The sequence below is a fragment of the Eubalaena glacialis genome, chromosome 1 (genome assembly GCF_028564815.1).
Source record: "Eubalaena glacialis isolate mEubGla1 chromosome 1, mEubGla1.1.hap2.+ XY, whole genome shotgun sequence".
Lineage (NCBI taxonomy): Eukaryota > Metazoa > Chordata > Mammalia > Artiodactyla > Balaenidae > Eubalaena > Eubalaena glacialis.
The window spans coordinates 64,184,857-64,206,049 of NC_083716.1; the positions used below are offsets into that span (position 1 = coordinate 64,184,857).

Below are 21,193 nucleotides of genomic sequence, written 5' to 3' on the forward strand. Positions count from 1 at the left end.
CCCACGTCACCCCTCCACCTGGCTTCATAAAGGAGGGCCTGAGGTCCTGCCCCGTCTCCCCAGCATCCGGCCGAGGCCTGAGCAGTTTCCACCGTAGGTCCCACTTGCGCCTAGACCGGTCCCCATCCTCCCAGAGCCACAGCCGCAGGCGCCTCTGACAAAGGCGTCTTGCCGGAAGAGAAACAGTGCAAGCCCACCCCTGACGCTTTCACCCTCCTTTCCCCTGGTCTCCCTCGTCTCTGCTCCTTTAGGTCAGAGGTGCCCAACTGTAGCCCACAGGCCAAATGTGGTGTGTAAATAGGTTTTATTCAGCATTCTCAGTGGTTTTTTTTATTTTAGCATTTTTAAAAATTGGGTGTTTCACTTAGATACCTCAATTTAAATTTTCCATATAAAAAGTTTTTTAAAAAAACAAAACTGTCTGCATTTCTGACTTTTCTTTAAAAAACTGGCCTTTCTGTGACAAGAGCCCTGCATCTCGGCATGAGAGCCTCCCGTGGCAGCTGAGCAGTGACCACCCACTTTGGACAGTGCATGGCCTCTCTGCTTCACAGTCTCAAAATTTGCCCATGACCCTCATTTTCCCTGCCCGTCTGATCTCTGTGAACACCCAAGGCCCACACTGGGGGCCTGGGATCCCCCCTAGCAGATTGACAGCTCACTAGCCAGTCTCCCCAGCCTGGGATTGGGCATTTTCTCCAGATGATGAATCTCAGGGAAGTCCCTTCAACTCTAAGGCAAGTGAGGCCCCCGGCCATGCCCGACCCAGGCTCTGAACGTGTCCAAGCCCAGAAGCCACTGGCCACGGGCTCTGGTTTGCCTGTAGGCACCTCAGCACAGGCGTGCACAGCTGAGACCAGGCTGAGGCCTGGGATGGACGTCATGCCTGCTCAGGCTCATCTCACCACGGAAACCGCTGTCCAGCTGGACTAAGGAGCAGGCAGTGACTTCCCCGGGTCTACCCAGAAAACACCAGGCCCAGGAGAAACTGTCCATCAGACCAGCGCCGGTGGCCCCACCCCAGCCCCTGCCCCCAGCCCCGGGACTCGGGGACACTCACGATGTTCATGAGGGTGAGGACGTAGATCTGCACGTGCTCCTTGCCGTGGAAGCGCACCACCGAGTCGTCCACCGCCAACAGCACCTCCATGCTGTAGCTGCCCGGCTTGGCATGTCGCCGCTTCCGCTCTGCTTCTCCCAGCCGGTCCCCCACCAGGCCCAGCAGGTTGGGAAGGTCACCCAGGCCAAAAGCTGGAACCAGGAAGGGAAGAAACTGAGGTCAAACCCACATAAGGAACTGTCACTGTGACGCCACCCCCGTCGTGTGTGCCCCTTTCCCTGCCTCTGAAAGCCAAGGCAGCATGAGGGTTTGTGCCATACCAGGTAACTGGTGGGCATGAGCCCTTTCCCTGGCGTGAGGACACGGCGAGTCCCTGAGGCAATGAGGAGCAGAGAGGCGAGAACTGGCCCGGGTTCCAGTTCCTACTCGGTCCCATCTCCCTGTGCATCCTAGCCCAAGCCCCGCCGCTGCTGCAGGCTCCCCTCCCCTGCTGTGACATGGGGAGGGATAATCCTTGATCTCTTGCCCCACAAGCTTGCTGTAAAAATCAAAGGTGGCACTGGGTGTAAACATCTTAATAAAGGAAAAAAATTGTGATGTTACTGTGGCCTATGCGGGGCATTTTAGGGACCCTGGAGCATGCCCTGTGCCCCTCAAATCCCTCCCAATCACTGCCAGCAACTCCAGATTTCACCATCACAGCTTTGGCTTTTTGGCTAAAAGCAAAATATTTCTTTAACCAGCATTTATTAACTTGTATGATGTTATCTAGGAGTTGTCAAACTTTTTCTGTAAAGGATCAGATAGTAAATATTTTAGGTTTTGTGGGCCTTCTGGTCTCCGTCTCAGCCCTTCAATTCGACTGTTGGAGCATAAAACAGCTACAGACAATACGTAAACAAATGAGTCTATCTAGGTCCCAATAAAACTTTATTTACAAAAACAAGTGGTAGGCCACATTTGGCCCATGGACCTTAGTTTCTGACCCTTAATCTAATCCAATCCAATCCAGTCCTTACAACAACTCTGTCAGGTTATCGACCCCATTATACAGGCAAACAAACTAAGGTTCAAAGTAGTGTGTCCATGTCTGTCTGAATCCAAAGGCCTTGCTTTGAAACATACTGCTACTTAGAAAGGTAACACCTCAAGCAGTTATCAGTCATTTACACCATAGCCTGAATAAGGACTGGAGCAATATCTGTTGGGGCAATGGAGTGAGGGTGCATGAGGACACCATAGGGAAAGCTACGAAAACAGGACAGGAGGCTGGGGTCCCTCGAGAAAGCTTCAACTGAACTTAATGACTTTTCTGCCATCCTACCCTGAAGCTCTGATACTTGTGCACTGATTTCTACGACTATTCATTTAGCCACTGTTATTTGAGAACCCCCCCACCCCCAAGACTGCACCAGGGGCTGAGGCTGTAAAGATGCCACCACTACAATCCCAGCATGTATCCAGAGGTGTGGCTGCAGGAGGGTCCCCACACTTCCTAGAAGGGTTGAGGGTGGGTGGGTGATGAAGGCAGGGCCCTGTCCTTGAGTTCCCCTGCCTAGTGCAGGTGACAGACAAGAAACCAGATGGTATCAATAGAGTAACATCAAGGTATCAATAGAGTAACATTAAGTGCAGGTGACAGATGAGAAACCAGATGGTATCAATAGAGTAACATCAAGGGCTATAGTAGGACTGACTAGGGCAGGCTTCCACACCGAGACCCAAACCGGGACTGGGGAGCTGGGGAAGGCTTCTGGAGAAGGACACATCTGAGCTGGCTGGCGCGGAGCAGGAGACAACACGGGGAACACAGGGCCCCGAGTAGAGGGAGCTGTACCTGCAGGATCTATTGTGAGTATAAGGAGACACCGCCCACAGTGCGGGTGACCCTCAGGAATGAATCAACGGACACCCAAGTTCTGCCTCTATGCACATGGGTACTTCAGGGACTGAAATCTGAGCACAGGGCAACAGGGAACCACAGGGCTCCATGTTACTGTTTCTGTTTTCCCTTTGGTTAGTAGTGCTATCGTGCAAAGGAAGGAAAGCACTAGATTTAACAGTTGGGAAAATGGGGACTTCCCTGGTGGTCCAGTGGATAAGACTGCGCTCCCAATACAGGGGGCCCGGGTTCAATCCCTGGTTGGGGAACTAGATCCCACATGCATGCCACAACTAAGAGTCTGCATGCCACAACTAAGAGTCCGCATGCCGGGATTCCCTGGTGGCGCAGTGGTTAAGAATCTGCCTGCCAATGCAGGGGACATGGGTTCAAGCCCTGGTCCGGGAAGATCACACATGCCGTGGAGCAACTAAGCCCGTGCGCCACAACTACTGAGCCCATGTGCCTAGAGCCCGTGCTCCTCAACAAGAGAAGCCACCGCAATGAGAAGCCCGTGCACCACAACAAAGAGTAGCCCCTGTTCGCTGCAACTAGAGAAAGCCCGCACGCAGCAACAAAGACCCAAACGCAGCCAAAAATAAATAAATAAATAAATTTATGGAAAAAAAAAAGAGTTGGGAAAATGTATGGCCACTGGCCTAGTGGAGAACCAGAAATGGGCAGCCGGCCCTCTGAACAATGCACAGCCTGGTGAGCAGGGCTCAGGCTGGTGTCCACCCTCACTGCCCCTGAGGCCAATGCCTCTCTCTCTGCAGGTGACACTGCACCAGAGCTCCTGGTGGCCCTGCTGTCCGAGTCCAACAGTGAGTGCAGCAGCCCAGAGACAAATTCCTGGGAGGGGAGAAGACCCCCAGGAGGGGAGGAGGAGGGGCAAGGGCTCTTTCCATGGAGTGAGTAGAATATAACAGCCACTTCCAACACATGAGCAGTGCCCGGAGATTTCAGCACTGCAAGTGAAACGGGGAACTGGACCCCTCACAGCTCTCCCTGCCAGGCCTGTCAAAGGGAGGCTCAGAGAGGTTACCTGACTCATCTCAGGTCATACAGCAAGTTCATGGCAAAAGGCCAGAATGTAAACCCAGACCTGCCACTCCCCATTATCACACCCTAACTGGGTCCACCCAGGTTTCTCTCCCAACAAAAACAGTAAGGGGCATTGGGGAGGGCCTGCTGACATCAGCTATAGACCTTGGAGATGTTCCAGTCACACCCTCTTTTATGTGTCTCTCATCCTTCGGGCCAGACATAGGGAATCCTCAAAGCGAGGAGGGGTGAGGGCAGCAGGTCACTGGGAACTTTCAGTGAGCCCACCCAAGAAGCCCCATGAGAATGTAAAGTGGTGCAGCTGCTTTGAAAAACAATTTGGCAGTTCCCCCAAAAGTTAAACACAGTGTAGTCATAGGACCTAGCAATCCACTCTTAGGTATATATGCAAAAGAATTGAAAACATATGTTCACACAAAACCTTGTACAAGAATGTTCATAGCAGCATTATCATAATAGCCAAAAAATGGAAACAACCCAAATGTCCACCGACAGATGAACAGATAAACAAAATGTGGTCTCTCCACAGGATGGACTATTACCCTGTCATAAAAAGGAGTGAAGTACTGAAACATGCTCCAGCACGGGTGAACCCTACGTGCTGAGCGAAAGAAAGCCAGTCACAAAGGCCACAGACATTATGAGTCCATCTATAGGGGATGTCCACAAGAGACAAATCTCTAGAGAGAGAAGATCGATTGGTGGTTGCCAGGGGGTTGAGGAGAGGAAAACGGGAGTGACAGCTAATTCATGGATATCAGGTTTTTTATGGGAGTGATGGAGGTGTTCTAGAATTAGATAATGGTGATGGTCCCACAAAATTGTGAATATAGTAAAAAAAAAAAAAAAAAATCCCAAACTGAATTGTATATGTTAAAATGGATTTTCTCTCGACTAAAAAAAAAGCAGCAGCAGCCTTAAGCCCCAGCCTGGCCAGGGGATAAGCTGCCTTGGCGTCTGGCAGCCCTGGCCCCCAGCCGAGGAGCCAGAAATCTGGCAACAGGCACATGTGGCCTGTTGGCATCCAGGTCCCAGGGACCTGGATGGTGGGAAGGCGGCTACAGAGCAGGACTGAGGAAAGGACAGCATTAGGAGCATGGGAACGTCCAGGGCACAGCCTCCAAGGTCAAACCTTTCATCTTAACCGAGATGTTAAATGGAGACAGCCGCATCCAGAAACACTTCACAAACTGGGCTCAGATGCAATGCTGGCCTTAAATTAACAGAGTGAGTGAGTCACAGGTTTTCAAGGAAGTCCCCTATCACCCTTGTCTTTCTAAGGAAGGACCCACATGGGCCAAGGGCATGACGCCACCCACAGGCCCACAGGAGGTTCAGCCGGGCAGCCTGATGAAAGGGAGTCAAAGCAGCATTCGGGGCCTGAACCCCACCCTGAGCTCAGCGGTCTCGGCCTCCCAGCCAATGACCGTGGTGGTGGACTGTGTGGTCGGTTCCAGGCTCACAGCCCTGGAGTAGGACTTCCCCAAGGTCTCTCTCCAGAAGGGAGGATTTATGGTCTTTTGATTCAGAACGGCCTCAGATAAAATGGAGCCCGAGGGAGACTTGTCATTCCTCCCAGCTATGGTGGTGGGAATGGTCACCACCTGCTCCTGAAACCCTCCCCAGCCCCCTGAGGCTCCGCCCAGTCCCTCAGCTCCCCCCCCCCCGCCCCCCGCCAGGCCTGCAGAGCCCTCCACCATCGCAACATAAGTGCAGCATCACTTATGAGCAACAGGGGGAGAGCAGCTGGGGCTTCAGAGGAGGCATTATATGTGGGGACAACTGGTTTCCAGGCATTCCTTCACACTGGGCCCAACCCTGCCAGGGCCCAGGCAGGAGGGTGTGGTCACTCATGGCCAGATTCCACCCAGGGTCTCATGTCCTAGTGGCCAAAGGGGCTTCGAGACAAAGCTCAGTCAGACTATGAAGTCGGCACGGGCCCAGGACCAGCACAGGTCGCATCCACTGCTTCATTCGCTCAACCACGCGTCCTGAGTAGGTGTGCAGGCCGGTGTGCAGGCTCCGGTGCTGGTCACTGGGGTGCAGAGACGCCCCTCTCAGGGCTCTCACCCTAACATGGCAGCAGTTACCTTAATAACAAGACTGTGATAAGAGCAACCATTCATCAAACACCTACTACATGCTAAGCTCCATGCTGGGATTTCTATACACACTATAATACACACAGCCTTAGAGGTAACAATGATTGCCCCCACTTTACAGATTAGAAAAAGAGGCTCAGAGATGTTAAGTAACTTGTTGGGGTCACACAGTAGACAGTGTTGGAGGTAGGATTTTTAAATGGCCTGTTGGACACAGAGCTGACCCTGGTGGCCTGACCCCAGGCAGTCTCCCTACAAGTGCCCTAAGAACCTCCTTCCCGTGGTTCCCAGGGGCTGAGATGATTTTCAGGGGGAAGAGCTAACCGCAGCCATTCCACCTTCTGCCTTGGCAGAGAAACAGCCTTGCAAAGCAACACTGAGCCCCTCAGAGACTCTGGAGTCCCAAGGACTACAGTTCAGGGGACTCAAGTACCCTTTTGGCCCCCAACTCCAGCCTGTTATGGTAGCCCCTAAAACCCAGTGGCATTTCTCTGCTGGTGCAGTAGGTCTACATGGCCCAGTCCCATTACACAGCTGAGAAGACTGAGGCCAGGAGTTGAGAAGTTCAGGCCAGAAGTTACCTAAAAACACCCCCGAGGTGTGGACGGAGGTAGAGCTGGGGGCCCCGCCCACAGCCTACCTTCATTGTGAAGGTCCCCGAGAGGCTCTGTCCACACCTGCTGGACGACTTCCCGGCGGTACACCACGTGCATCCTCCCGCTGGCCTCCGTCTCCTGCTGCCCCCGCTCCAGGGGCTCAATGAAGTAGTCAGTGCTGTCTGTGCGGATGAGGCCCGCCTGAACCAGGGGCACAGCGCGCAGGAGGAAAGAGGGGGAGAGAGAAGAGATGTGAACACACAGCAGAACGGGTGAGCGTGTGTGACCGCAAACGAGTGTGACTACACGAGTACAGACTCTTCCTCTAGGGGCTTGGGGGGCCCTGGGATGCCAGCAGGGACATGGGAGGGGGTGCCCATTGCAAGCAGAGCAGATCCACTTCCACTGTGTTGTACACTCACGGGGTTCCACGTAACATTTCATTTAAACAAAGGGTTCCAGGGCTTAAAATGGCAGGTCACTGTCACAAGGACTGGGCACACACACCAAAGCACCCCAAAGTGCTATCACTATCCTGCGGATTTGCCTTTATCTACAGACAGACAAGAAGGGAAAGTCCTATCAGTAAAGGTTAATTATCCCTACCTAAGGTGGGCACTGGACCCCAACTCCAGTACAAAGCGCTGTTATTTCAGATTTAAAGCATGTGTGCATACACACCAGGGAGGGCAGCTCATGTTTGCTGACGATAAACGAGCCAGGACAGTGCCCCAGGAGTGTGTGCTCTGTTTTTACTCTAATTTTTCGCCTGCATCAAAACAGGTCCTTAAAAAAAAAAAAAACGAAGTGTTGGCCTTGGAAATAAAAACATAAAAATATAACCTTGGCCAAGCCCAGCCAACACGTTATTAGGTCCCAATGAAGGCAATATTCACAGGGGCCAATGAAACATATAACTGGATGTGTGTGAATAGACATGGTACAGGTCCCCTACCTACCACCCACACATCAGCTCTATAAAGCAGTAAGAGGCACCCATCATGGTGCCTGGAAAATAGGAGGCAATCCTTAAAAAATATATACTTGTTGAATTCCTTCACTCATTCGACAAATACCTATGGAGTGCCTACTACATACCAGCCCTGCGCCAGACACTGGGAACGCAGCTGTGAACACAAAACAGGGAATGAAGGAACCATTTTTATAAACCTTCCCATTTGAATAGGAGCTGCCTCTTTTTAAAGCAGCCACTACTGTGCGCAACAAAATTCCACCAATTGTCCCACCTCAGCCTGTTTTGAGCTGGCTTCTTAGGGAACCCCCTTCAAGGCTTCCTGAGCACACAACACCGAACTCCCAGCAGCAGCCCATCTTCTTCCGTCCCTTCCTGCTATGTCTCTCCATCAAACTGCAAACACCATTTTGGATCAAATCCAAGACGGCCTTCTGCTCCAATCAGGAGGCCAAAAAACGTTCTAGGGAAAATAGCCAGCATTACCCGAATAAGTTTGGAGCTTCCCAAGGTAACCATTTTATCAGGTGACACTCAATTGTCTGCAAAAGTTCTGGTCTGCTTACTAAAATGACAATGTCAAACTCTATATTAAGCACACGTCCTTTCATTTAAAGCGCTTTCCCTTTTTTCACTTTTGCACCTGCCATGTGCCCAGGGCAGGGAGAAACAGATAAATAAGGCCCAGCCCTTGGCTGTGAGCGGCTCATTGTCTGGATGGAGGGGCCCACAGAGGAGCAGAGGGTGACCAAATTTTTGGGCTTGGCGCACTGGCGGATATACCTGAGGGACAGGTATCCATCAGGCTCTCGGTTGTAAGGGGCAGAAATTCAACTTGAATCCCCTTGGACCAAAGGGGAGCGTGCTGGCCCCTGGACAAACCATGGCAGGTGCAGGCACTGGAAGTGAGGGGCCCAGTGCCCTCGGCTCCCTCTCCACCCTCCTCATGGGCCGCTCTGCATCAGCTTCATTCTCCCGGACCAGGCTATGTTCTTAGAGGCACATCTCTGCTCTGACACCACAGACAAGCAGGCTTTCCTGGCATAGTCCCATCTGGAACAGCCCAAGGGAGACTGTGGTTGGTCCGGCCTGAGTCACAGGGTCACCCTGGGACTGGCAGTCTCTGCTCGACCTCCATGGCCAGCGGAAGGGTAATCAGTGCATCAGAAGAAGGGAGAAAGTGACAGGGTGGCAAAAGAAACCTACGTGAGCTGGAAAGGGCACAGCAGGTAGGGGACCGGGCACAGGTGTGGAAGCAGGAAGGGCAGTGTGGGGCTGGGGACGCATTCAGCCTCATCGGCAGAGGCTGAGCCAAACCTGCATAAGTGATGGTCAAGTCGAAGGGCCTCTGCCACTGTGGACCCACAGAGCCCCTCGAAGGAAGCCGTCTTCCAGGGTACACAGGGCTGCAGGATGGGAGGGCCCAGGGCATTCCCCCCAAAGCTACTGCAGCTCGGCTGCCAAGAGAGACTCTCTGCCAAGCCCCACGCCCATCCATCCCATCCCAACTTCTGTACCCCTGTCTGATACCCAAGGGCACTGTTGCCACCCCACCGAAGCCCCCCTGGACCAAGCAAAGCAAGAGACCCTCACAGCACAAGTCAGACAACCTGTGCTTCACCCAGGCCAAACTCACACAAACCCAGGCTCACTGAGGGCTGTAGCTGCTCTGTTTCTCTCTGCCCATCACACCTCTGGAAACAGCCTGGCAGAGAATTCTCCAGACCAGGGGGCAGGAGACTCCATTCAGCTCCCACCCCCTGCCCCCAACAGTGGGTCACTTGATCACAGCCTCCCCCGTTCTGGGACTTGGTTAACCCACTACACAGGAGGATTCTTCAGAATCTGGCATTCCCTGCCTCATCACCCACTGGGTCCCTGTGGCCGCCAGACCTCAGTGCCTCATATGAGGGATGCAGGTTCCAGAATGATGCGCACAGCATAGGGGTGGGCTGCAAGGCACTACCTTCCAGCCCACCCCTCCCTTTCAAGATGGCCATGCCTGCCCCAGTCTGAGGCTTCAATACCCTGACAACATCCCCAGTCAGGGGACCTCTGACATTTGCTTGGATGCCTCCAGTGACAGGGAGCTCCCTCTCTCAAGATGTAACCTATTCCGTGTGGGGACACTCGTAATGGCTTACTGGGTTGAAACACACTTCTCTACATTCTGTCCTTTATGAACAGTCTTATTACCACTGCTGTTAACAACAGTACCTGCCACTTACATTTACACATCTGAATTCACCTTTACGACAACCCTATGAGATAGGCACTAGTATTAGACTCATCTCATGGATGAGGAAACAGAGGTTCAGAATGGTTAAGTAACTTGCCCAGAGTCACCCAGCAAGTAAGGGACAGCACTAGAACAACAGCCCAGCCCAGCTCTAGGCTCTGGCCAGCCTAGAACCACTAGGCTCTATTACCTCAGGCCACTCGGGGCCCTGCTCCTGCCCTGGGGGCCCACTTGAAGCATTCTTTCATAGGAATGTTTCAAAGGAAACATTCTTTCGTAGTCCCGACTGCAAGTCCCTGGGCCTCTGGTCTGGCCTTGCAGAGCAAGCAGGATATTCATTTCCCACCTCTGGACGAAAACGTTCGATGGAAGCCGGTCCACCTCCCACCACCGACGTGAGGATGAGGAGAAACTTCAGCACACAGCCTTAGGAGGAGGAGACCCCTCCCACTGCCTGCTGACCACCCTCCACGCACACACCCGAAAGGATTCTCACCGCACACACCGGCTCTCCTCTGCCAGACCTGGAAGCCCTGGGATTCCTGGGACTGGTCTAGCCCCCATACCCTCAGCCCTCTCCCCAGGGAAGAGTTCAAAGAACCCCTATTTTTCCACCCAGTGAACTGTTTAGGGCAAAGACCCAAGCCCTGTCATATGCAAGGGCTAGGAAATAAGTTTCAAAACTAGGAAATAAGTTTCAAACCTCTTTGTAACTGCAGATCCCACCAGCCCCACCTCCACCCCCTCCACCACCCCCCACTGGCATCCAGATCAGAACCTCCCTAGTGATCATCCTCATCTATTTAGGGCATCATGTCCAGGCCTTGGCAGTTCTGGGCCACGTCTGGGCTCTCTCTTGGCCTCCGAGACCCTCCTCCTGGAGAAGGGATGGCAAGGCAGGCCCGGCCACCAGATCAGGAGGCGGCCTGGGCCAGTTCCTCCCCGCGGCCCTCCGTTTCCCCGTCTGCACCAGGAGAGGTTTGGCCCACGCTCCCCTCCAGCGCTGCCCTGGCCAGGAAACCAGGCACCGCTCAGGGCAGACACACTGGCAACGGGAACCTTCTGGCTCTCTGCCTCCTCACCAAATTACTCCAGTCTCTCAGTTTATGAGATGTTTATATTTCTGACAAGTGGTGGCTAATTTTAAGCACTAAAATCAAATCAAATTTCTGTATAAGAAATCAAGAAAGGGGGAGAAAATAAGTTCTGGTGGAATGGAAAATAAATGTCAGCTGTATCTGTTTTCACCCATAACTTATTCTTCTGGAAACGGTAAATAAGTAGGAAATATATTCCAGAAAGATCCTTCGTGCAATAAAAACAACAAACAGCTGATCATATCCAATTGAGCCACACACTATATAGGCCTTCAGGCAATTTCTCCGAATGGAAACCCACCAGTGGGCAAGCCTGGCCCCCTCAGCCCTGCTCTAGACCCTTTAATGCGGCTGCTCCTGAGGACTCTTTCCTGGAAGGTGTGTGGCTGAGGGAGGGGCCTGTTTGAATTTTCCAACATGGCTGTGACACTGTTTTGGTTGCAAAGGTGACAGCTTCTTCTGCATCTTCATCCAGAGGCCTTCAGGCCATGCTAACTAAGCTTTTCCAGTCCAGCTTCCCCTCAGGCAAAAACCCCAAATCCAGAGTGTAATTCCAGGGCACCTGAAGGAGACAGGTGACGACAGGGTAGGTGACTGCTGCCTTAGAAATCACCTGTGTCCTGCCGTGGGTCATAACTGAAGAGTTCAGTTGGTTACCAGCAGCTGTCTGTCATCAGGGTGAGGTCCCAAATATTTCAGCAGATAACTGAGGTCATACTATTTTGAAATTCGTATGTATGTGGGAATGTGTATATATAAACGTGTTTATTCTAAAATTGCATGTACTTGCATGTAAACTGGGAGGCACAGGTAAAATGAGCCAACAAACAGATCTCCAGGGAGGCCAGAGATTGAGATTCCAAAGGACACCTTGGACAGTGCAGAAGTCCAGACTTGGACAAGGGCAGGGGTCCATCTGTGTTGAGTCAGGTGCAGAGACAATGAGCAAGGACCCAGCCTGGGTCTGGGAAAGGGGAATCCCGAGCCCCCTTGCTGCCCCCTCAGATTGGCCAACCTTTGTCAAATGCCCAGAAGGAGGGCCCATTTCAAGATGGCGGCTGCAGTGGAGCCAGCTGAGGTGTGGGCCAGGTCTCCCCTTCCTTCTCCTTCCAAGGCCGGCCTATGTGGGGCCTCCCCAGCAGGGAAAGAAGCAGAGCAGGCCACTGCCAACCCTACCATCCTGCCACCTCCCAAGGAGGGTGCATTCTCGGGCCTGAACTTGTTCTGGAAATTCCATTACGAGGGTTTTACTGCCAGCTGTGCTGTCTCAGGTTCTAGGCTTCTAGCAAATTCAGATTGAAACTGCTCCACTGGAGGAAACAAAAGTAAACCCAGCAAGTGGAGGCTGGGTGATGCACACACTAGGAATGGCATAAGAATCAGAAGTGGCTTCCACTAGGCTCGCCCCCAACAGAGCCACCTACTTCTATCCCCAGTCACTGCCAGCCAGGCTGCCCCTGAGATCACATCACCTGCTACAACCTCAGAAACCTTGATTGCAGGTGTCTCCTTCTCTCCCCCCACCATCCTGCTCACCTAACTCTAGCACGCTGGCTCCAGCTACGATTAAACTTCATCAAGACCTCCAACACATGGCCCCACCACTCCACCACTGTCAATCCCCCCTCCAAGTCCTCACTTCTCCTCTCACCACCTTGGACTTCTCGATCCAGACACATAATAGTTCTTGTGCAAACACCCATAACTCTCTCCTGCCTTTCCCTGCATCCTACTCTCCCAGAGAAGCCTCTGCCCTGGTTCAACCCAAGCCGCCACCCACTCCACGTCTGCACACTGATGGAGAAAACGCACACGGTGCCCACTGGTCTCCCTTGGAATCAGTGTCCAGAGCTCTCACGTGAGCACGATGCAGGCAGCGGATTCTGCAGCATTGCCCTGTTACACCTGTGTTCCCGTTTTCCCATTGGCTTGGACATCTAACACTGGTCCCGCCCCCACCCTCTCCTGTTTTCAAGGAGAAAAGACACCATCAGGCAGGCTCTCCCACCACCACATGAACTCCCATAGCCGTGCCCTGTGCTCAGGACCACCCCCTTCTCACCGCCTCAAGACTTAACTCCTGCAATTAGCATCCCTCTTTCTGGCATCACTAGGCCCTCCCTCTCTCCTGATTCAGTCTCGTTGACATGTATTGATAAGTGCACTTGAGGATCTCCCATCTGTGAAATTCCCTCCCAGCCCTGTCCAGCTACTGCCAGGGTCTCTGCTTCCCTCCACAGCAGAAAGAGTTGTCCACGCTCACCGCCTGCACCTCCATGCCTCGCCTCTATCCACACCACAGGGGCTTCTAGAACCACCACTTCCTAGAAACTGCTCTCATCACAGTCACCTGTGACCTCATGTGGCCAGAGCCAGAAATCACTTCTTTGTCCTGGTCTCGCTCAGCTCCTCCAGCCACACACATGCTCCCTGGGGATTTCTCCTGATCCTATGGGGACTATGTATTTGCAGGTAACTCCAAAATTACATCCTCAGCTCTGACCCCTCCCAAAATTCCATGTAAGACTGTCCAACAGCCTCCTTGATAGAGACCCTGGGCCTCCGCTGGGCACCGCAAACTTTAAAGCAGACCTGCTCCTCCTCCCCATGCCTCCCCCATCTCAGCAAATGACACTATCTTTTTCCCAGTTACTCAAGCCAAAAATCAAGGGCAGAGGTGGGCCCAGGGATTAGGTTTTTTTCAAGTCCTTCCACCTCCCCAGTGGTTAAGTCAGTTCAACTGAAAGACACACCCAACATAACCTGCAGGGACCAGACCCTCTGAGGAATCATCCTGGGCCATTGCCTCTGATTCACGACGAATGTGAGGGGGCCAGCGCCACCCCACACGCCCCCATAGCCTGAGACCATCGTTCCCTCTCTCAGTAGGTCTTTACGAAGCATCTACTGCATGCTGGGCTTGGGGGTGGGGGGGTGCAAAAAGATATGAAACCAGCCTCTGCTCTCCTAGTGAGGGACTTGCATCTAATATAGGTAAAGAACTCTCACTGCTCAATAAGAAGAAGACAGCCCAAGTTAAAAATGAGGAAAGAATCTGAGTAAACATTTCTCCAAAGAAGATATACAAATGGCCAATAAGCACATGAAAAGGTGCTCAACATCATTAGTCATTAGGGAAATGCAAATCAAAACCACAATGAGATACCCCTCATACCCACAAGGATGGCTAGAATCAAAGAGTCAGACACTAACAAGTGTTGACAGGGATGTGGAGAAATTGGAACCCTCATACATTGCTGGTGGGAATGTAAAATGATGCAGCTACTTAGGAAAACAATCTGGCAGTTCCACAAAATATTAAACAGAGTTTCCATATGAGCCAGCAATTCCACTTTGTATAAACTCAAGAGAAATGAAAACATAAGTCTACACAAAAACCTTTACACAAATGTTCACTGCAGCATTACTTACAGCAGCCAAGAAGTGGAAACAACCCAAATGCCCATCAGCAGATGAATGGATAAACAAAATGTGGTGTATCCATACAATGGAATGTTATTTAGCCATAAAAAAGAAAGAAATGCTGAAAAATACTACAACATAGGTGAATCTTGAAAACATTACGCTAAGTGAAAGAAGCCAGTCACAAAAGGCCACATATTACACAATTCCATTCATTTGAAACTCTAGAATAGGGCAATTTATAGAGACAGAAGATAGATTAGCGGTTGCCGGGGGCTGGAGTAATGGATCCCAGCCGGGGGTGGCGAGAGGGGGTGGAGAGAGGGGGCGGAGAGAGGGGGCAGCGATAGCTAAAGGACACAGAGCTTCTTTTTGAGATAGTGAAAATGTTCTAAAATTGAACATGGTGATAATTACACAACTCTGGGCATATAATAAAAATCCACTGAATCGTACACTCTAAATGGGTGACTTACATCGTATGTGAATCTCAATAAAGCTGTTAAATGACACACACACAGGGAGATAAGAGATAGGCACAGAGATGACACATATGCACAGGAACAAGAGACACACATGCACCCAGATGACACACAAAGGGATGACACACATACAGACAACACACAAGCAGGCAGACAACACACATGCACTCAGACGACACACACGCATGAGGCACACAGGCTGCCCGCTACCATGGAAGCGTGAGTCAGCACGGCTGGGATGAAAGCCTGCGGACGCTGAGATTCCACATAATTCAAACCTGATGTGGAAGCCGCAAGCCACAGGAGCTCTGCTGGAGGCTGGGCTGCCAAGGCCTGGGCCCAGGCCAAGGTGAGTCTGAAAGCTGATTCATGCCGAGCTGCAGCCTTGGGGACAGGCAGGAGGAAGGAGCCCTCGGAGGATGGAGCCGAGAACCGCCAGGTTTGTCCTCAAAGGGCAACGCACACCCCACACGGGCGCAGCAGAAATCCCAGAAGGCCCTGAGGCTCAGAAGAAGCACGGGAAGTGGAGAGCCTCCACCAGCTGGAGGCAGTTACCTGGGATGAATGCTTGCTGGCTCAGCCCACTTCCCAGGGTCATGACCTCTGCAGGCCCCACACCCTGGGAGGTGCTGGGTGAAAGGCTACTGGGGCCTTGGTGGGCCCAGCCCATTTGTAGCAAAGATCCTTCTCAGGGGAGAAGCAGCATGGGGCGTGTGCTGGGTAAATGCAGAGACCCTAAAGCCAGAATCCCTGGGTCCTGCTACTCTCAAACCATGGAATCTTGGACAAGTTACTAAACATCCCTGTGCTTCAGGTTATAAGGGTACTGATCTTGTGGGTTGCTTGGAGAAACATACATAGAGCACCGAGAGCTGGCAGCAAGCGCTGTGTAAGTGTCTGAGTTTGCTGCCGTGATTATCACGACCAAAATTCAAAGTGTGCCAGTGGCTCATGAAGGGAGTGCTGGGAGCAACATTCTGCAACCATGGATGGTTTGCCCCTAAGTCCTGGCTCCACTGCAACCTGGCTTTGACCTGCTCAGATCCCCTGTCTGTACACGGGAAGAAATCCCTGAGAAAAAAGTACCAGTGGTTAAGCATCCTTAAGGGGAAAAGTCCTTACCAAGAAAAGACTGATTCACAGGAACTGTCAATGTGAGAAAGAACATGGGCAAACCAAAGGTTGGTGGAAATGCACCACCTGGGTGTGAACTTGTAGGCAATTTCCTTCTCTTTAAACATTTAGGTGTTTTCTAACTTTTCTATGATTCCCCTATCTGAAAAGGAAACCTGATTCTGCACAGAATGTCTGCCTGCTACAATGAGCAAGAAAAAATTGTATAACAATGATGTTAAAACAAAGTTTAAAAGAAGGAAACAAACCCAATGTAACCCTCCTTTTCTGTCATCCAACCTCCCTGCAAAGTAATGTAGCAGCTACACCTGGGAGTGAAATACCTGGGGCTCTGTCCCAGCCTGGACCCTTCCCAGCTGGGTGACACTCTCCAAGCCTCAGTTTCCATGCCTGAAACGAAATGAAATGACGTAATGAAGGGGAAATGCCCCCTGCTGAGGCCTGGCCCACAGCAGGTGTGTGGCCTTTTCCTTTCTTTCCTTCTTCGGACGGGCTCTCCTGGTCCCCCAACTTTGCCGTCAAACACAAAGTAGACTTTTCCAGGAGGCTACAGCAGTGGGTCTTACCCCTAGATGTCCATTAGGATCACGTGGGGAATCTGCAGACCGACTGACGCCCAGGCCACACCCCAGACAAATGAATCACATCTAGGGAGATGGGGCGGCGGGGGGGGGGTGAGCATCAGTATTGTCTCAAAGCTGCCCAGGTGATTCTCACGTGCATCCAGGGCTAGGAACCCCTGGTCTCAATTCTAGAAGCTTCCAAATGGTGTAATGGTACTAAATGGAATGTTTAAGTGATCATCCATGTTTCACAAAGACAGCAGTATCAGCATCAGGTGTTCGACCAGAATTAGTCTGTCATAATACAGGAAATGGGCAAGAAAGACAGAGAGGGGACAAGAGGACAGTGAGTACACACCCTGACCAAGGGGCCGCGGGGGTGGGGAAGGGGCGTCCGGACAGGCCGGGTGACTGCACACCTCTTACACTGTGAGCATCTCCCCGGGCTGAGCATGACCGAGGATCACCCGGGCCACACGTGATTTGTGCTATCTGAGGTGCTATCTTAGAACCTAGCCACCCCCTGCCCTTAAGGTGCCACTCCACTGTGAGTGAAGAGGAATTCACCAAAATTGCCCTGAGCTGGGTGGGTCCGAGAGGTGGGGAGGGAGGCTGTGATCCACTGGGCGGCCAGTGGCCAATGATGTCACAGCCCTCCCAGCTGGGAGCCCCCCATGCAGAGAGTGAGGACAATTACGAGCGACACCTCTACGCTGCAGCTGCTGCAGGTGGCGAGCGAGTCTGTCCTCTGGCTCTGCGGGGAACAGAGCTGCCCAGGTCTTCCCGCAGCTCTTCTTCAGGCTTGGCAAATGTTCTTAAAGGAAGGGTGTTTGCTTTTTATGACACCCCTCCCTGCCCAGTGGCAGGGGTCCTGGCCCAGCGGCAGGGCGGGGCCTCACATGCAGGTGCTCAGAGAGTCCCCCTGTGCCGCCAGGCCCCACCCTGGAGCCCAGCCAGAGTCAAGGGCAGACCTTGCCAGGCTGGCAGCCACCATTAATTTCCATTCCCCACGCCCAGGAGCCAAGTGGCTCTGAGGCTTCCCCCCTCAGTCACCACCACGGATGGCCCACCAAGCTTGGGCTGGGAGCTCCACCTGGCTCCCTGCTTGGCCCAAAGTCCTGGCAGCAGCGGAGGCTTCAAGACAAGGAGACAGGAAGCAGCCCTCAAACGCCGGGAGGTGGTGTAGCTGCCAGGCCCCGAGCTGGGGAACAGTTCCCCGCCTCAAGGCCTGAACCCTACAGCTCAGAAGCAAGCCAGAGGACAGTGGGGTGGCTCCAGGAAAGGGTGCGGCCAGTCCTGCCTGCAGCGGAGGGCTGGCCCCCAGCAGGTCACTTGTCCCAGCCAGGGCTCCCCTCTGATCCATCCTGACATCAGCCTGCCCCCAGAAGGCCCTGCAGAAGGCAGGTGAGCACAGGAGAATGGAAAGATGAGTGGACCTAGACGCCTGAACCCCTGTGCTGGGCCCAGGTTTAACCCCACATGGGGGTCCTGACAATACATACCCCTCCAGGCATCGCTGCCCTCCTCTGCACACTGGGGACAAGTGGACAAAACCACATTAGCTGGAAAGCCACACCTGTGCACGCTGGTCTCCATGCCTTTGCCCTGCAGAGAGCTCTGCGGGATGCCCTTCCAGCCCGGGTCAAATGTCACCCCATCACCGCCCCCTCCTCCACGCCCCCAGCGGTTCTGGCGGGTGCTCTATCCCACTCACACATGTCTGTCTGTCCCTCTTCCAGATGCGAGCTTCTCCACAAGAGGACAAGTACCGATCCACAACACAGGACTAACTTCGGAACAAAAGCACCTTCGGCCAACATCCTCAGGTCCAAGTCTCCAAAATGAACCCCCTTGGGCATACCACCCTTAATGAGAGTCCTCTCCCACAAAACACGGCTGTGGCTTAGGGGACAGCCTCGGGACTGTGAATTATGAGGTGACAAAATATCAAGCACTCAACAAGCCCTCTTTGGGCTGGAGGAGCTAATTCAGAGTGTGGGCTCCTGCCAACCTCAAGGGGCGGAAATTAACTTCTGCTGTGGGGCGTGGTGGCCTGGGGGTACGAATGTTTTCTGGACACATCAAAGGTATAAATATTTGGCTGGCTTAAAAGCAAAAACTGACAAAGGGCTTCAAGCAACCCATTGGGAACAGGGTTTGCATTCAGAGCGACCAGGTCCTAACAAACACTCCCACATTCAGAGTTTTCTCTAAAAGGGCCTGATCTACTGCCCCCTCAGCCGTGTCATGGAAAGCAGAAGAAAAGGAGAGTGCAGGGTTTTAATGTTCCATGTCAAGTGATGTGTGCATAACGGCAACCCACTGCCCTGCAAAATTCTGAAAATGGATAAAACAGCAGCAATGGTGACTTGGAGCTGAGAGGCACCAGAAGGTTTCATTTGAGCTTCAAATCCTGCTCACTGGGAGGCTGGCTTTTGTTTTCTCTTTACAGGTTTCCCAGTCTTCAGGAGGACATCGACACGCAGAAGCTGAGCTGTCCAGCCTCGTAAACACCTCCACTCGGCACCCAGGCCCAAGGACTCCCAGGACGCCCCTAACGAGGCAACTGATGGACCAATCCCTTCAGTGTTTGTGCTCTGAAGTCGTTGCCATGGCCACCGAGGCCCTGGCCGTTACAGGGTTTATGACCTCGAGGAATGATTCCCGTCTAGTAACTCAGGAGAAGCTGCACGGGATTGTGGGGGGAGCACTGGACTGGAAGTCAGGGACCTGGACCCCACTGGCCCTGACAGTCACCCACTGCGTGACCCTGGGTGAGTCTTTTCCCTTCCCTGAGCCTCAGCTTCCTTGTCTGGAAAGTGAGAAGGGGACCGAGAGGCCCCCAAAGCCTCTTCCAGTCATAGCTGAGTTACGGTGAACTTTGGCAGTGATGCTGAGCTGAGATTCACCACCGGAGGTGTTCATAACAGGAGGGTTATTTGTGCTGATACGGAGCTCCCTGGAGCTGCCAGGGATGAGGCAGCCTACAAATATTACTGCTGCTGTTGTTCTTCTTATTGTTGCTCTTGTTGTTTCTAAGGCTTTAAAGGCAGGAAAAGGCCCACATGCTGAAAACAGAAGGCCGGGCCTGGCGGATGATTTGGGAACTTTCCACTGCAGGGTCCGGGGAATGCGGAAATTCCCCAGGTCCTCACCAAAAGCCCACCCCCGGGCCTGGACCGCACTGAGGCTGGAAGGCAGGTGGAAGGCAAGCACAGCCCCCACCCCACTCACCAGCCCACGGAGCAGCCCAGAGGCCACCCTCCCTCCAGCCAGCCCGAAGATGCCAGGGAAGTAAAATAAAACCAGCCCCTAGACCAACCCTCCCTGGAATGGGAGGCCAGCTCTGCTCGGAAGGAGCAGCAGTGAGGTGATGTCTGGCTTCTATTCCGTATCATAAATAAGTTATTAACCCAGAGCAGACAGCAAGGCACAGCCGTGGGGAAACTAGGGAAGTGAAACTGCAAGATCAGACCGCCTCGAAGACTGGAAAACCACCCAGGATCCAGACCCTGGGCCACTCAGACTGAGGCCCTGATGGGATGGGGCCTTCTGGGAAGCAAGAGCACTAGAATGGGTGTCCAGGGGTCTGGAAACAAACCCACTGTGGAACCTGCCTCAGTTTCTACATTTATTCCAAGAGATAACAATAATAACAGCAAATGCTACCATTTATTGTTCTGGACACTGTGGCAGCACTTTTAAGTGCCTGATTTCTAATCAACAAAACTACAAGGTAGGAACACCCACTTTACAGATACAGAAACTGAGGCTCAGAGAGGTCGAGCCACTTGCCTAGGGTCAGTATGGGAGAACGATTGCAAAGATGGCTGCAACAATTCCTCCTGTCTCTGCTCCCATGCCTCTTTGAAATGAGGTAGGGTCCATTCCTCCACTCTTGGAAAATCTAGTCTGGCCTTGTGGCTCGCTTTGACCAATAGAATGCACAGAAGCAACATTATGCAACTTCTAAGACTAGAAGATCTTCCTTACGAGATCTTGCAGCTCCCACTTTTACCCTCTTGGAATGCTACCCTGAGACTGCCGTAAAAGAAGCTGGTCTTACCTACTGGAGGATGTGAGGCCACAGACAGGAGAACTGAGGCTGCCCAGCCAACAGCCAGCACCAATGCCGGATGTGTGAATGAGGTTAGCCTGTACCTTCCAGCCTCGCCAACTGTCCAGGGAGCAACCGGCAGAGGAATCACCCAGCCAACCAACAGAATTGTGGAAAAAATATGCTGTTGTTTTAAGTTCAGCAGTTTTAGGCTGGTCTGTTTCACAGCTGTGGATAACTGATACAGTCACTCAGTTTCCCCACACTGCCTATCTCCCCAGGAAAACCTGTGCTCCCGCCTCCTGGGATCTGGTTGGGGTCAAGGCACCCCATGCTGACTGCTGCCCCTGCCTGCAGCCCCCAGACCACAGCCCCACAAGCAGGAAGTGACCACGGAGGACATACTCTATGAAGTGTAAGAAGGGCTGCAGGCCACTTTCTACCTGAAGACCCACAGTCACCCTGGTGTGGCAGGTCAGAAGCTCCTTTTTTCTCCAAAAAGACAATTTCGTGTTTTCGT

At 52.7% G+C, this 21,193-nt stretch overlaps 1 protein-coding gene across 1 annotated transcript in view; it reads right to left on the reverse strand.

The window, feature by feature from the left end:
- The window catches only part of ADAMTS14 (ADAM metallopeptidase with thrombospondin type 1 motif 14), a gene marked incomplete at its 5' end in the record, with an annotated part of 112,270 nt that overhangs the window by 60,892 nt on the left and 30,185 nt on the right, over positions 1 to 21,193 (reverse strand). The window contains 2 exons of the mRNA XM_061190284.1: positions 1,061 to 1,251; positions 6,750 to 6,906. Of these exons, the coding sequence (XP_061046267.1) occupies positions 1,061 to 1,251; positions 6,750 to 6,906 (348 nt within the window). The remainder of the gene's footprint in view (positions 1 to 1,060; positions 1,252 to 6,749; positions 6,907 to 21,193) is intronic.